General features: G+C 48.3%; 1 protein-coding gene across 3 annotated transcripts; it reads right to left on the minus strand.

The window, feature by feature from the left end:
- Window positions 1–276: 276 nt before the first annotated feature.
- Window positions 277–16,640, minus strand: ncoa6 (nuclear receptor coactivator 6). Of its 3 annotated transcripts, none has more exons than XM_034537541.1 (17): window positions 16,522–16,640; window positions 15,241–15,571; window positions 14,768–14,923; window positions 14,557–14,679; window positions 14,193–14,315; window positions 13,183–14,073; window positions 12,965–13,096; window positions 9,986–11,354; window positions 9,763–9,881; window positions 9,228–9,673; window positions 8,828–9,079; window positions 5,720–8,738; window positions 4,716–4,769; window positions 4,584–4,614; window positions 3,133–3,174; window positions 2,833–2,966; window positions 277–735 (listed from the first exon to the last, which is right to left on the minus strand). In XM_034537541.1, exons 2-17 carry the CDS (start codon window positions 15,527–15,529, stop codon window positions 689–691), a joined length of 7,227 nt encoding a protein of 2,408 aa, XP_034393432.1. In that variant the 5' UTR covers window positions 15,530–15,571; window positions 16,522–16,640; the 3' UTR covers window positions 277–688. The 3 variants fall into 3 exon arrangements, with proteins under 3 accessions (XP_034393432.1, XP_034393433.1, XP_034393434.1); XM_034537542.1 differs by lacking the exon at window positions 16,522–16,640 and adding an exon at window positions 16,258–16,515; XM_034537543.1 differs by lacking the exons at window positions 277–735; window positions 4,584–4,614 and having other exon boundaries at window positions 2,853–2,966.
- Window positions 16,641–16,899: the final 259 nt, after the last annotated feature.

Below are 16,899 nucleotides of genomic sequence, written 5' to 3' on the forward strand. Positions count from 1 at the left end.
TGCGCACACTGACTGAGGAAAATACTCTGCGTGGTGCCGATACCTGAGCCAAAATATCAAGTACGCTCGTTCATTTATTTATTAATATATATAAACATATATACATATGTATATATACACACACACTTTTTAAAATGTATTTAATTAAACTCAATATAATCTTTTTTTATTACAGCCATGTTCTGACCAGGTATTACTAAATTTGTTTATTTATTGCTCATCAATACCACATATAATTGAGCTCTGGGAGGAATTAGCAGACTCATTTCGACACAGTTTCACGGGACAAAAAGCAGTAGAAAATTTAATTCAGTTTTACAACATAATTATACAATCATGACAAGCTCCATCGTCAGTCTTCACGTGATTAATCCAGCATTTAATTTAATATATATATATATATATATATATATACATATATATACATACACACATACATATACATATATATATATATATATATATATATATATATAAAAACACATTCACACAAAAAAACAACACAATCCGTATTGCACACATTCTAACTACAATCTCACATGATAGCGTGGACAAGAGCATAATTCTTTTTAAAACACAATCTGTACATTGGTTTCTTCCTCCACTGAAACCTCTAAACGGAGTCGGGGGGGGGGAACAAAAACATTTACAGTACGGTTCACAGGGTTCGACACAACTGAGGTTGTGTCTATTTAGACTTCCTTCGTTTGGCCTGAGTGGGGCTCGCTCCAGTTTCTGTAGGAAAGAAAAACACAAAAGGTGTCAGAGAAAAAAGGTTGTGATGCTACGAATAGGGCTGTATTATGGTCTGTTTGACTCTAAATGGACCATAATTTACTAAATGAACATCACGCTGTATTGAAGAAGACTTGAAACTAGAGATTGAGACCAAAAACTAATGTTTACAATGTTTACTGAGGGAATAAATCAAGAGAAGTAGAGTCATTTATATAGACTTCTATACAACCAGAGGAGTCGCCCCCTGGTGGTCAGGAGAGAGAATGCAGCTTTAACACATGAAGCATAGACTTCTATACAACCAGAGGAGTCGCCCCCTGGTGGTCAGGAGAGAGAATGCAGCTTTAACACATGAAGCATAGACTTCTATATAACCAGAGGAGTCGCCCCCTGGTGGTCGGGAGAGAGAATGCAGCTTTAACACATGAAGCATAGACTTCTATACAACCAGAGGAGTCGCCCCCTGGTGGTCAGGAGAGAGAATGCAGCTTTAACTCATGAAGCATAGACTTCTATACAACCAGAGGAGTCGGCCCCTGGTGGTCAGGAGAGAGAATGCAGCTTTAACACATGACGCATAGACTTCTATACAACCAGAGGAGTCGCCCCCTGGTGGTCAGGAGAGAAAATGCAGCTTTAACACATGAAGCATAGACTTCTATACAACCAGAGGAGTCGCCCCCTGGTGGTCAGGAGAGAGAATGCAGCTTTAACACATGAAGTGTAGACTTCTATACAACCAGAGGAGTCGCCCCCTGGTGGTCAGGAGAGAGAATGCAGCTTTAACTCATGAAGCATAGACTTCTATACAACCAGAGGAGTCGGCCCCTGGTGGTCAGGAGAGAGAATGCAGCTTTAACACATGACGCATAGACTTCTATACAACCAGAGGAGTCGCCCCCTGGTGGTCAGGAGAGAAAATGCAGCTTTAACACATGAAGCATAGACTTCTATACAACCAGAGGAGTCGCCCCCTGGTGGTCAGGAGAGAGAATGCAGCTTTAACACATGAAGTGTAGACTTCTATACAACCAGAGGAGTCGCCCCCTGGTGGTCAGGAGAGAGAATGCAGCTTTAACACATGAAGCATAGACTTCTATACAACCAGAGGAGTCGCCCCCTGGTGGTCAGGAGAGAGAATGCAGCTTTAACACATGAAGCATAGACTTCTATACAACCAGAGGAGTCGCCCCCTGGTGGTCAGGAGAGAGAATGCAGCTTTAACACATGAAGCATAGACTTCTATACAACCAGAGGAGTCGCCCCCTGGTGGTCAGGAGAGAGAATGCAGCTTTAACACATGAAGCATAGACTTCTATACAACCAGAGGAGTCGCCCCCTGGTGGTCGGTAGCGCAGTACATTCAAATCTCTACCAAAAAACATGATTTAAAAACACATTCATGAAAAAGTGTTTCTTGAATGCGTTTTTAAATCACTTCCTGGTTTCACGACTCATTCCTGATTGTGGGGTTGACCATTAGTGCTTTCACAGATTAGTGATAAATAATCATCAGTAATTATATCCACTGTACTAATTGGTTTAGAGACAAATATCAGAACAAAAACAACATCGCTATCTTCAGGCCGTATATGATAATTGGCCCTTTAGAGAAGGACCGAAAACGCATATTCTGAACCCAGAATTGTTGGTTCCATCCAAATGTTAATAGCACAGCAATAAGTAGTAATACATGAAAATATTTTATCGTGGACAAATATATTGCGAATTTATTAATTATCTGGTTAACTTCCATCTTTTAAAACCGACACGCGTATTTAAGCATGTTTATGCATTAGTGCAGTGGTTCTCAAATGGGGGCCCGTGTACCACTGGGGGGGCACGTGAAGGCACACCAGGGGGTCGGTGAGATTCATACAAAATATATTCAAAATTAGCATCCATTAAAAAATAGTTACATGCATTAGTGAGCGTAAGATCTAGAGCCTTTAAAACCAGGAACACTTGTACCATTTTACAACATCCAAAATCTAAATCGCCCGCAGCCGCGTGCAACGATAGACAATCTGCTTCTTTTTAATTAATTAATTAATGTACACAAGATGCTCGTGTGTGTGTGTGTGTGGAAGTCACCTTTAACGGCAGCGCTGGTTCCAGGCCGGGCCGAGCGCTTCCGGACGCCGCTGTCTGCTACCGGCTCCTCCTCCACCTCCTTCTCCGCCCGGGAGCTGCGTCTGCTCGGGCCTTTGGGCTTCTCCACCGCAGCGCTGTGGAGGACCAGATAGAAGGAGTAGAAGAAGAAGAAGAAGGGAAGGACAACGCGAGGTGGGAGAGTGCACTCTGCGCGACTCTTTCCTCGTCTACCACAGACATCGTCCTTCTTCCACGCCGTCGACACGAAGACGCATCGAGTTAACGTACAAAGATACGTACCGTGGGACTAAGTTGACGGGCGTCTTTCTTTTCTTTGCCCATCTGTGAGAGAAGTGGAAAAACAGAGGCGGATTATGAACTGAGCCGCACAAACGTGGCTTCACTTCCCCCGGGAAGAGATGTCAAAACAAATAAACAATAATATAATAATGTAATAATGGAGGTCGGAGGAGTGGGTTGCTTTGCCATGGGCTCCAATTAAAAAAAATAAATTTAAAAAAAGGAACATTGTGTACGTTTTAGTGCCATCTAGTGGTTTGAATCCCCCTCAATACCATAATAAAATAAATGTATTGATAAAAATACAAAAATAGTTTCAATAATTGTGATTTACAATTTAGATATATTTCAATGTTATTTCTGGAGCGGCGACAGTTGTGTTTACAACAGCAAAGTCACGAGAGGAAGTCATAAATATCTCCATGGAAACAAACGTCAATAACATAAATACCACTTCTGAGTAAAGTTTATAAAGAATTGAGAACACAGACGTCATTCTTCAGGCTGCTTTGTTTCAAGTTTACAGAAAGAAAAAGAAAGAAAAATTAGCATGTTTCTAATCTTTCTTGTGTAAACATGCAGCTGAATTAGGTTTCACTTTCTTTTACGCGTTCACCGACGTGTTGATAAAGGTTTTGGCTTTTTTTGGCTTGCAAATATTTTAATGCACGTTTAAGCGTACGATGGCAGTTGGTGTCAACACTGCACCCGGCTCACTGCACCTGGTTCACTGCACCCGGCTCACTGCACCCGGCTCACTGCACCCGGCTCACTGCACCCGGCTCACTGCACCCGGCTCACTGCACCCGGCTCACTGCACCCGGTTCACTGCACCCGGCTCACTGCACCCGGCTCACTGCACCCGGCTCACTGCACCCGGCTCACTGCACCCGGCTCACTGCACCACCGCGGTACGTCTTTGTGTGCGTTTGTGTAGTTGGGGGAGCTCAGCGTGAGAACGCTCATCAATACTACGATCTTTAATTATTTCCTCCCTTCCGATAACGTATTTTAAAAAAGTGTCCCTTCTGGGCTGCTGTAGAAACACAGAATGCAAGATGGCGGACTCCGTGGATGACGCCATACTAGATATAAATGAGTTTTGGGTGATTATACACAGATTAAAAAAAACAAACATAGTAATGAATATTATATCCAAAGTCTGCCAATAAACCCTCCTAAATGTTACTGTTCCTTAAAGCTTCCTTAATGCATGCCCATCATACATACCTGTGTTCACCATGCGCCTCCTCGGCCAACCAAATGAGCTCTCAGTGGAGTTAGAAATGTCTAAGCCTTTCTCCGTCAAGAGCCAACGGGGGCAACGTTTCAGGGATGAATAATAGTATGGCACACCTTTAATAGCCCCCCCCCCCCCCTCCCTCCATCACAGCTAAATAAACACTACAGCTGTTAATTAAGAAGAAAACAAATGTTACGAGGAACCTCACCCCGGCTCAGAACCCGTGGAGACCTCTTCACCTGAAGGGGTCAAAAACAAGAGTTGATTCTCTGCCACTTGGAGAGAGACCAATGTGACATTACATGGAATTGACAAACAACTTCTTAAAACAAGGACTTACCCGTCTTCTCACTGGCAGCAGGTTCCTGGGACGGTGGGACTTGTTGAATGGGTACTGGGGGGATAGGGGAGGGGGATTGTTTCAGTGATTCCTCAACTAAAACAGTGTCTATGTTAATGTGTGTTAAGCATTAGACCGTCTCCTCTAGTTAGCAACTAGTTGTTATACAAGAAAACCAAACAGCGGTATGCTCAAAGGGCAGGGTTGGCCCTAAAGCATCCCCTAATTTATGGTCTGTTTGACTCTAAATGACCATAATTTACTAAATGAACATCACGCTGTATTGAAGAAGACTTGAAACTAGAGATTGAGACCAAAAACTCATGTTTACAATGTTTACTGAGGGAATACATCAAGAGAAGTAGAGTCATTTATATAGACTTCTATACAACCAGAGGAGTCGCCCCCTGGTGGTCAGGAGAGAGAATGCAGCTTTAACACATGAAGCATAGACTTCTATACAACCAGAGGAGTCGCCCCCTGGTGGTCAGGAGAGAGAATGCAGCTTTAACACATGAAGCATAGACTTCTATACAACCAGAGGAGTCGCCCACTGGTGGTCAGGAGAGAGAATGCAGCTTTAACACATGAAGCATAGACTTCTATACAACCAGAGGAGTCGCCCCCTGGTGGTCAGGAGAGAGAATGCAGCTTTAACACATGAAGCATAGACTTCTATACAACCAGAGGAGTCGCCCCCTGGTGGTCAGGAGAGAGAATGTAGGTTTTAAGACACGAAGCATAGACTTCTATACAACCAGAGGAGTCGCCCCCTGGTGGTCAGGAGAGAGAATGTAGGTTTTAAGACACTTCCAAATCGGCTTCACTCGGCAGAAACGGAGGTTGCCGCCTGGTACGAACAGCCATGTTGGTTTGTTTACGCTCATACTGAACTTTTTCTCAAGATTACCAACCCGAGCTTTAAAGGTTACATGACGGCCTGACCAAGTATTACAGCCATAAAGTGGTCACTATCCTCTTAACTCGATAGTGTGTGTGTTTACCTGGGGTGGTCTGAGTGGTTTCTACAGATGCAGCAGCTGGTAGCGTGGGGGGCTCCACAGCTGGGAGCTTAGGCTGAGCCGGTGGAACACCGCTGGGGTTTGCAACTGGAGGAGATGTGGTGGGGGCAACCTCCAGAGCGGGTCCAGGTCCAGCGACAATTGGAACAACGGACGGTACGGGACTCTGCACGGAAGCAACCGTAGAGAGCAAAGGAGCAGACGAGACACCAGTGGTGGTACCGACCGCAGTGACCGTGGGAGCTTGAGAAGTTACAGTCTGGGCCTGGTTTGAGACTGAAGCTGGATCCTGGGTGACAATCTGAGTTGGAGGAGTCACTTGGCCGGGAGCCGGGGTTGGAGAGGAGACAGCAGGCGGAGTCACGTTGTTCGAAACAGCAGCAGCAGCACTGGTTTGGGGAGCTGGTGCTTCAATCTGGATGGCGGGACTCGCAGGCGGATGAAAGACCTGTGGTGGCCCAGCTCCGGTGGGCCCCTGCGCAGGCCTTTCTACAGGACTCTGCTGGGAGTCAGCCAGACCAGAAACGGCCGCAGCCGCCTGTGCAGGTTTACCTTTCACTTGGGCGGTGGGGGGTGGCGACATGGGGCTCTTTCGGATGCCGTTAGCAGCCACAGGACTAGAGCATAGAGGTGGAGGAGGAGGCGGAGGAGAAGCCAAGGGTGCCTGGAAGGGAGATGATGCCGAAGGGTTTGGATGGGGAGATGGCTGCCGCACTGGGGGACTAGGTTTCTGAGCAGACACCACCTCAACTGGATTTTCTGTTTTGGGAGCCCCCGGCGTAATTTGCTGAGGGGCAGTGGTAGTACCAACAGGGACAGATGAGGACACACTGGTGGCAATCTGGACGTGTCCAACAGCACTTCTGGTCGGCTGAGTGCTGGTCATGTTCGCCCCAGAGGACTGGGTGGAGCTCGGGGCGGGGGAAAGTTGGATGTTCGCAGCGGACACTTGGATAGGCCCCACCATGGTGACCGACCCCGATACCATTGTCGTATTGGGAGCCACGGATGCACCTGGGACCTGGAAAATTGGGTTGATAAATACAGGGGTGGTAAACTGAGGAGGGCGGGGGACAGGGGCCTGCTGCCGGATGTCCTGAGGCCTAATGTTCTTGTTGGGGACAGCCACCATGGTGGAGGCCATAGATGTGGGCGCCTGGGGAGGAGGGGGAAGGGTTATGGGGTTAGAGGTGACAAACACAGTAATCTGATTGGGTGAAATTGCGTTTGAAGGGGCAGGGATCTGTATGACCGAGTGAACGCTCGTCACAGGTTTAAGACTCGAGCTCGGTTTCGGAGCCGAGCCGGAGTTAGAACTGGTACCGACAGTCAAGACGGGACCGCTTTGACCGGAAGTGACCGGGTTGGGGCTTCCACTCGTGGTGGCAATAGTACCGAGGATGGGGCCGATGGTAGGCGTTGGTTTTACATTTGGACTGGGATGCACACCGATACTTGAGATGGGGTTCTGGCTAAGGCTGGGGGTCGTGATAGAGGTCACGTTAGTGCTGGGGTGCGAGCTGGAAACGGTAGGGATTGGGACAGCAGGTTTGGGTTTAGCTTCCGATACATTGACAGCGGTAGCGACAGCGGTAGCGACAGCGGTAGCGACAGCGGTAGCGACAGCGGCCGACGCGTCTGTGCTCTGGGAGTTACCGTGGAGCGGTCTCTCTGGGTCCAAAGCAGACTTGGGGCTATCCTTTCCCATGACATCCCTGACTGTGCTACTCGCCGCCGGCCGTGGAGGCATGTTTGCAATGCCCGAGTTATCCAGCAACTGGTTCAGGGAGGTTGGCGCTGGCCGGAGAGTGGGCGAGGCCCCGGAGTCCTGCGCAGGTGCCGTTGGTGCCGGGAGCCTATCAACCGCGCCAGCCTTCAGTTCCAAGTCCGGTTTGGTTTGCTGAGGCAACGGGAAACGAGGACCTGCCATCCTGGGAGCCGACAACTCCCTCAAAGGCTGTGGCTGTGGCTGGTGTTGAGGCATCTGACGCTGCTCTGGCACCGGTATCGTCATTCCCTTACCGGCCCCCTCAGCGGCGTTACCTTGCATCACGTGGAAGGGACTGTGGGTCTGCTGGGCCTCCACGGCCCCGCTCACCTGTGACGGCAGAGATACTGGATTTGGGGGCACCGAGTTAGGGCTTAGCATCATGGTCTGCCCCTGAGGGTTGACCAACTGCTGCTGGGGGGGAGGGCAGTTGATGGGCATCTTTGTCCCCTTTTGTCTCCCTGGACTTGGGGTGGCCGACTTACGGCTGGAGGCTGGACTTGACCTCCGGCTATTGCTGGGACTTGCCCTCTTCGCCTGCCCTCCAGGCTGCTTGTCCTGTTTAGCGCCTGCACCTCCTACTCCAGCGCCAGTAGAGAAAGGCTGCTGGCTGTTGTTTCCACCCACACTGCCGTTGTTGCCTGGTAAAGTTAAGCTAGGAGGGGCCTGCCCGATGGCTTTCAGAGTGGTCGGGTTAAGACCTTGCTGATCAAATCCCCTATTGAGGTTAGGCTGCCTGGGAGGCAGAGGAATGTTGATTTTGGGAGGGAACAGTCCTGCAATAGAGGCATTGAGCCTCTCGGGTGAAAGGTTGATTTCGGAGGGTTCGGTACTGGGTGGGCGATTAGTCGGGGTAAGGGGATGGTGGTATGGCCTGGGGCTGGCTCTGTTGGGGGTTTTGGGCCTGGAGCTCTGTGAGGTTGTGGGCACATTGGGGTAATGAAGGCCCGGCATGGGGCCCCCTTGCTGAGGCTGACCAGATAACTGCTGCTGCTGGGGACCGGCTCCGGTGTGCTGGGGCATTGGCGGCGGACCAGGGCCTTGCTTCATCATGTGAGCGTTGGAGGCCTGATTGGCCATCATTTGTTGGGTCCCATTCCCAGGATGCTGCGCCCCAACGTCTGGGCCGCCGGGCTGCTTTGGGTGAGCCCCCACAATGGTTTCTTCAGATCCAGTGCCTTGAGGACCCTGCCCGACGTCAGGGTGGGACATTCTTCGCGCAGCTCCTGCAAGCTAGAACGAAAGAAAGAAAACGTTCACTCCCAGAAAAACAACAGCGCTCTCACAAGTAATATTGTGTGCCGCGGCACATGGACCCTCACCTGAGGGTTCACCATCAGGGGCATCCCTCTTGCTTTGTCAGGGGACGGCGGTACGCCCCCGTGTCCTGGAAGGCTGATCATCACCGGCATGTTGCTTTGCTGCGAGACGGGGAGCCTCTGCACCTCAGGTGGATTGCCCATTCCCCGAGGAGGGATCTGCCCTCCTGGAGGGACGGCCATGCGATTCTTCACCTGTTCCTGCTGCATCTTCAGCATCATCATCATCTGCTGCTGTTGTTGTTGTTGTTGTTGCTAAAAATGCAAAACGGGGATCACAGTTATAAAAAGGTGCTACATTTGAAACTCAGAAGTGTTTTGCAGCCAAATCAAATTGTTTTGATTGAAGTATGAATAGATAAACCGCTATCATTAAGGTACATGATGATAATAATAATAATACCTGTTGTAGCAGGTGTGGCTGTTGAGGCTGCTGCTGCTGCTGCAGTTGCTGCTGCTGTTGTTGTTGTTGCTGCTGCTGCAGCTGGTGAGGGTGCATCTGGGGTGGACCTTGACCCGGAGTCTGCGGCCCCGGCATCACCTGCTGCCCTTGATTATTCTGGAGACCCTGCATCTGTTGCATCTGTTGCATCTGCTGCTGTTGCTGTATCTGCTGTTGTTGTTGTAATTGTTGCTGCTGTTGCTGTATTTGCTGCTGCTGCTGCATTTGTTGTTGCATTTGTTGCTGCTGCTGCATTTGTTGTTGTTGCTGCTGCATCTGCTGCTGTTGCATGTGCTGCATTTGTTGTTGTTGTTGTTGTTGCTGCTGTTGTTGCTGCTGCTGCTGCTGCATGAATTGCATTGGTACCTGCTGTAATACTCTCTGGTCTCCAGGCTGGCCAGGAAAGCCTAAAGATAAAATGGCAAACAAACACAAATCAAGCTGCCAAGTCAAAGAATCAGCGACTGAGTTTTGATTCTAAATATTTGGAACTTACCCGCTGGCCTGTTGGCGAACTCAGGGAGTTTCTGACCAGGGTTGTCTAAACCCAAACTCGGTTCACTGCCCAGGTTTGGCAGTTCTGAATCCTCCAGGCCGGCAGCCCCATCGAGACCACTAAGAATAAATAAATAGATTAATTATTAAATGGAACAGAGGAATAACGTTCTTCAACTGTCCACCGGGGGAACAACCAACCGGTGAGAACTATGAATCCTCACCCGAGTCCCTCCGCTTGCTGCTGCCCGTCTCCCTCTTTGGGCTTCTTCTTTCGTGCCGGTTTCTTCTTCTTGGGTTTGGCCTGGTTTCCTCCAGCTGCTCCCTGTTTGCCTCCGGGCCCAAACTGGCTGGCTGAGATGTCGCTCTGCAGCAGGTTGACCAGCAGCGGGCTCGTCAGAGTGACGTCCTTGCTGACGGGAAAGCCTCCCGGCTGCACGCAGGCGCCCGCCATCGGCATTTGACCTTGGAACTGGGGGTTGAAGTTCATGCCGTGACCTGCAAAGTGGCCGTTCCCCATCTGCATGTGCTGAGGGCCTCCCATCATGCCTTGCTGCGCCTGCATATCAGGGACCATCTGTTGGACCCCCAGGTCCCCTGTCCCACTATTAGGATCTCCCAAAGGATGCGGGTGCTGTTGAGCTGCCTGTTGCTGCTGCTGCTGCTGTTGTTGTTGCTGCTGCAACAACATGGCCTGTTGCTGTTGTTTCTGCTGCTGCTGCAACTGCTGCTGTTGCAACTGTTGTTGGATAAGAGGATGACCAGCAGGCAGCCTCATCTGTTGCCCGTGCATGCCCATCGCTTGATTTGGATTGCCGGCAATAGGAACCTGCTGGGGCTGCTGCTGCTGCTGGTTCATCTGCTGGTGTTGTTGTTGTTGTTGTTGTTGCTGCTGCTGTTGAAGCTGCTGCTGCTGCAACTGGTGCTGCTGCTGTTGTAACTGCTGCTGTTGCTGGAGTTGAGCCATTTGCTGCTGCTGCTGCTGCTGCTGCTGCTGTTGTTGTTGTTGTTGTGGGGTCATCTGCTGCGGGCCAACTTGGCCCTGGAACTGAGCCATGTTACCAGGAACGTTTGGAGCAGGGCCACGCATCATCTGGCCTGGCATGACTCCAGCTGGAATCTTGCCGCCAAATGCCTGCTTGTTGCCTTGCATCTGGTTGGCAACCATTTGTTCCATCATGGAGTTTTGTTGCTGTTGTTGTTGTTGTTGTTGTTGCTGCTGTAGAAGCATGGCCTGGTGCCCTTGGCCTCCAACCATCTGACCCTGCCCATGCATCACTCCCTGGCCTTGCTGAGGCATCATTTGCTTGGGTGGGGTCATCCCTCCCCTCTGCCCTTGACTGAGGGGCCTTGAGAGGACAGTCTGACCGCCACCCTGGCCCTGAAGCTTCTGGCTGGGGGAGGAAGACACGGGCTGGGCCTGATGCTGGAGGCCCATCATCTGGGTCTGGAGGCCGGGCTGCTGGCCCATACTGGGCCCGGCGGTCGTACCAGGGGGCAGACCTGGCATGCCGCTCTGCACACCCATAACATTGGGCTGGACATGGGGAGGACCCTGCATGGAATTTGGTGCGGAGGCCGGCGGCGGAGCTCCTGTTGTACAACGAAGAGGGGAAATCACACACACACACTTTAACAACAATATTCACAACTGTGTTTTCATTGGTGCATGAAAGCAGGATTTTTTTTGTTTTCGATAGCTAAAAAAAGCCGTGAACAACTAGTAGGGAGAGGTCCCCATCCATGGAGTGCACCAGCGTCGGAAATACACAAAACTGCCCCTAAGAAATATAATGTTGCCCCTGATATCACTAGTAGAGGGGCAAAAAATGCCCCCATAATTCCCTATAAAAATTATGATAATTGAATGAACTTGTCAAAAACATCGTTGAGTGATAACTAGTAGTAATTATTTTGAACTTATTTAGTTCGCTTTAGCTAACTAACGTTAGTTAGCTAGCTAGCTCTGATGGTGCGTTAGCTCCAAAGGCTCGCTTGCTAGCTAGCTAACGTTAGCCAGAGTGCAGCCACATCCTCATGAGTTACGGCCATCTTGTGGTTCACAACAATCCTCTATTTGGGGATAAATACAATTAGTTGAGACTGCAGTTGACTTCAAGGGTCACATGTTTAGATTAAGTCCCTTATCACATGTAACATACTATTGTTGTTTTTGTTTGTTCCATCTCAACACAGTGGAAGACCTCATGATGATCTCACTGGAGGGACCAGAAGAAGAAGATGCAGCATGTGTAGAATCTGCTGTGAGAAGAAAGCCAGGCGGCCTCACATAAAACCCTCTGAGCAAGGCAGCAGGTCAGACCAGCAACTTCTCCAATGGCTGACAGTGACACAGATGACGATGATGAACTGGTGCTGTTTGACAAATATGTATACGTACATATTTATTATTTGTCTACACTGTACATATAATTTAATGTTTTAATTTTCTGAAAATTTAATTAATCTATGTATAGCCCTTTTATTACTTTTTTAAAAACATTTTTATGTATTTTATAATATATAAAAAATGTATAATTGTTAATAGTTGTTTAAAAAATGTAATAACAATAAATAACCACAAAGAAATAAGAATAACATTTAATATGATTGTCTGATTTCTGTTTTTTGTGTTCAAAAAAATCTAAGAAAACACTTTGAATCTGTATACTGTCCAATAGTCTTCTTATTGTCATTTGATGACAGTTGCTCATATATTGTAAGCCTAAATAAGTATATTTATTATTTTGAACAAAGGTTGAATGTTATTTCCCTGGATTTCAGTCAGTGGGGGCAGAAATTGCCCCCGAAATTTTTTTAAACTTTCCTACCCTGGAGTGCACCACCATGGTTTATACATAGTTTTTAATTGATTTATTTTTTTTAAACACAAGGGCAAATGATTGATTGCAATGTTTTATTATTATTTTACCGAAGCAGAAAGAAAACCCACCATGAGGATCAATGCTTCATCAAACAATTCTAAAAAATTAAGAATTAATCTCTGAAGTTTGAGTCATTATCAATCTAAAGGACACCAGATGAAGCAGTAAATAAATGTTCCTGATGTTGGTCGTTCATATATTGCTATTTATAACAAATTGCTGTTGCTCAAACTATTCATTGTCAATACTGTATCATAATTAATGTATTAATACAGTATAACTGGTTGTATTATCCACATGGAGGGAACACATGTTTACCTGTGTGAGTCATCGCCTGGCTGCCCTGGAGCTGCTGGCTGGCTCCGCCCACAGGGGTTCCTGGAGTGCCGGCACTCACCTGACCTTGGACAAAGTTCGGGTTGGGGAAGCCCATCGGACGCTTCGGCATGCCTGTAATCAGACATCGGAGCACTTTAACACAACGTACTAAAAAGGAAAGAAAAGAAGGGAGCAAACGAGTGCCAAGCAGAACCCACCTGGGTGACCTTGGGCCCCAGGCTGTCCGTGTTGGGGCATTCCCATGAAACCCTGTTGCCCGAGGGCAGCTCTTCCCGGTGACCCGACGCCCTGGGGGAAACCCTGCGGAGTCGTCGGTCTCTGAACCATCATGGGAGGAGTCCCCGGCGAACCCTGCTGGAAAGGAGACGAGGAGGAGCCGGGGGACTTGGCGGTGAGGTTGCCCTGCGTTCCCGAAGTCGGTGGAAGGGGCGGAGGGGGCCGGACCGGTCCGGCGACACCACCGGGGCAAGCCTGCAGGCCTTTCAGCTGGGGGGCGGCAAACTGACCCACGCCCGTCTGCTGCTGCTGCAACTGCCCCATGGCGTTGAACACCTGCCCCGTCTGCTGGCTGCCAAACGGGTAAGGGGGCGGAGGGTGGCTGGGGGTCTGAACCGCGGCGAGAGAGGGAGGACGCGGAACCATTTGAGCTTGGGGCGGGGGCTTTCTCCAGGCAGGGCCTCCTTGGGCCGCTGGAGGCTGGAGGACCCCGGAGGGTAGCTGGTTCCAGCCAGGAGGCACCGCCATCTGGCCCGACGGGTTGAACGGAGGTCTCGGTCCAAGCTGAGACAGCTGAGCTTGCTGTTGCTGTTGTTGCTGCTGCTGGACCTGCTGCTGCTGCTGTTGTTGTTGTTGTTGTTGTTGTTGTTGCTGCTGTTGTTGTTGCTGCTGCTGTTGCTGTTGCTGCTGCTGCTGCTGGTGATGTTGCTGCTGAAGCTGCTGCAGGGCGACGGGGTTGAGCGGCCTCCCGCCCTGCAGAGCCTGCATGTGATGGGCGGCCTGAGGAGGCATCGGGCCCGAGACATGAGGACCCGCCTGTTGGTGCTGAAGCTGCTGCACCGACATACCCGGCATCATTGGGTCCATAATATCTGTTGAGAGAAGGAGGGTGCACTAGTTTTATTCTCTTCCCCCCCACCGGCATGTGGTGAGATATTCAAAAAGTACCATCACATGCATCATTAGACGTACAAGAAAGAAAGACCTGAACCTGTCTGTGAAGATGGTCTCTGAACACGAGGGTGCATCTGTCCACTGCCGCCCGGCAGCATGGCCTGACCCGCCATGCCGGGCCCAGGGGGAACCATCGCCGGGTTAGCCATCCTTACCCCTCCTTATGGAAATATGTGTTAAAATAGTTTTTGTGGAAACAGGATACTTACTTTTACCATGCGAGTTAACAATGAATAAGAAAATAAAAAGATAGTAATAATCAAGAACGGCTATGACACCCTAAAAACAACAACAATACAATCAAGTGTTTGGTTTTAATGTGTTAAAGAAATGAAAAACAATAAAACGCTACCAAACTGTACAATTATATAAAAACAACCGTGTTGTCAGTAAACCATCACCTGGACCCGGCTGACCTGGAAAGCCGACATCCATTCTCATCTGGCCCGGCGCTCCGATTGGTCCGTTTACTCGGACTTCTTGTCCCCTGTTTGGTCCCACGGCCACGTTGATGGCCCCTTCCCCTGGAAAAAAAAAAACCCAACAAGAGTTGTTCACATGCTTTATTCTTAAAAGACACACACACACACACACACACACACACACACACACCTTCGATCTGCACGGAGAGGATGCCGAGGTCTCTGAGCTGCTGCTGGTTGTTCTGGGCCAACAGCCTCAGGCGCTCGGCGGCGTCCCGGGGAATGTTGAAGGTGACCCGCACGCTGTTCCACGGCTCCACGTGCCGCGGACGCAGCCTCCCGGAGCCTGAAAAGAGAGGGGGGCGGCCAACGAAAAGGGAGCCGCAATTACAAGCGTGAAAAATGAGACGGAAAGCGGTTAAAAAGAAATCTAGACGGCAAGAAATGCTGGAATATGAAACAGTGCACAGAAATCCCTCGGTGTGCATTTCAGTGCACGTAAAATGCAACGATCTTCAATGTCAAAGTGCAAAAAATATACATATATATATATATCTCTGCAAACATCTTCATAAATGAGCCGGATTGAAGTATTCATCTTTCATAGCTCATAGTCAAAAGTGTGATTTACAGGAGACGTTTGTTTGTATAAAAGTAACTAACCCATATGGAGCATGTTGGGTATCCCGCTGAGAATAGACTCGAGTTTCTGAGAGAAGTCCTCGTCCTCCATATTCCCCTGGAAGGCAATAAACACGGCAGAGCCCTCCCCTTCGTTTTCCTCCGTGCCACTTTGCTTGTTGACTCCCTCCTCCTCCTCCTCTTCTTCCTCGGCGCCTCCATGGCAACTGTCGGCGTCCTCCCCGACGCCAGAGTCCCGGTCGGAATCGTTATCCGGTTCCAGGTGCTCGGTCCCCTGGGACGGCAAAGGCGGGGTACACCGATGCGCCATCCTCCCCCCTCGGACTAGGAGTGGCGTTTCAACCGTTTCATGCTAGAGAGAAAGAGAGAGAGAGAGAGAGAGAGAGAGAGAGAGAATGACTGGTCCATCCTCAAAAACACAAGTGGCAAAGAGGTGACAAAGTTAAGAGATAGAGAGATAGAGATATAGAGATATATATATATATATATATATATATATGTGCACGCACACACACACACGATGAATAGGTAATGAGGGTTTAGTTACACTTCAAGCTTTAGGTGAGACAAACAAGGAGGTGTCATTCTAAATAATGTAAATAGATGACGGTTTCAACACCTTTTAAAAAGGTGAATCAGTTACATCACTGTGTGACCGGATTTTTAACAATTTATTTATTTACACACACACACACACATATATATATATATATATATATATATATATATATATATATATATACATATATATATATATACATACAAATATATACACAAACACATATATATATATAGATTTATTTGTGTATATAATATATATATATATATATTTATAAAATTATTTGTGTGTGTATATATATATATATATATATATATATATATATATATATATATATATATATATATATATATAACGCTATGTATATATTCAGTCACTTAAATCCTCCGTTGGCAGCTCGGTTAGCATGTTAGCATCTTAACAGTAATCACGGGCCTCAGCTAACGTCACGAAGGAACAAGTCGACAGAGAGAACCCACCAAAACGCCCACAATCCCCGCGTCATTGTGCCGATAAGAACCGCTCCTGAATAACACGTTAACGGGATAAAAGAAAAGCCTGCGCGGGCGGTTCCGAAAAGCTCCAGTTAGCGTTAACCTGCAGCGTTAGCTCCGTTAGCTCCGTTGCAGCTGATTCATCTCCAGATGCATTCAAACACAACCCGTCAGCTCCTCGCTCGGTGCCCCGGAACTCGCTCCGCGTCGCGAGCAGAAGATTCCGCACCAGGAAAGCAAACGACTCACCGGAAATATGCATCCGGAACCGAGTTCGGCCGAGTCGACGTCTGCTAGCAAGAGTGGCTAACAAAACATGGATCACAGGCGCGTCAGAGACCACGTCAAGCTGGAAGGGATAAACCTGCTTCCGGTGAGGATTGTCAAAATAAAACAAGAAGAAGGAGAAGGAACAATATATATATATATATATATACACACACAAAATATATATATACATATATATTGTTCCTTCTCCTTCTGTCATATACATATATACAGCAGTGAAATAATATTCCAGGATATTTAGTAGTAAAAAAAAAAGATTACATTTGAAAGCAGTTTTTTTTAATATTGACATTAAGATTCAAATGTTTTTTTGTAAAATGTTAATTTGTTAAATTTAAT

Source organism: Cyclopterus lumpus, chromosome 7 (assembly GCF_009769545.1).
Source record: "Cyclopterus lumpus isolate fCycLum1 chromosome 7, fCycLum1.pri, whole genome shotgun sequence".
NCBI classification, from domain to species: Eukaryota; Metazoa; Chordata; class Actinopteri; order Perciformes; family Cyclopteridae; genus Cyclopterus; species Cyclopterus lumpus.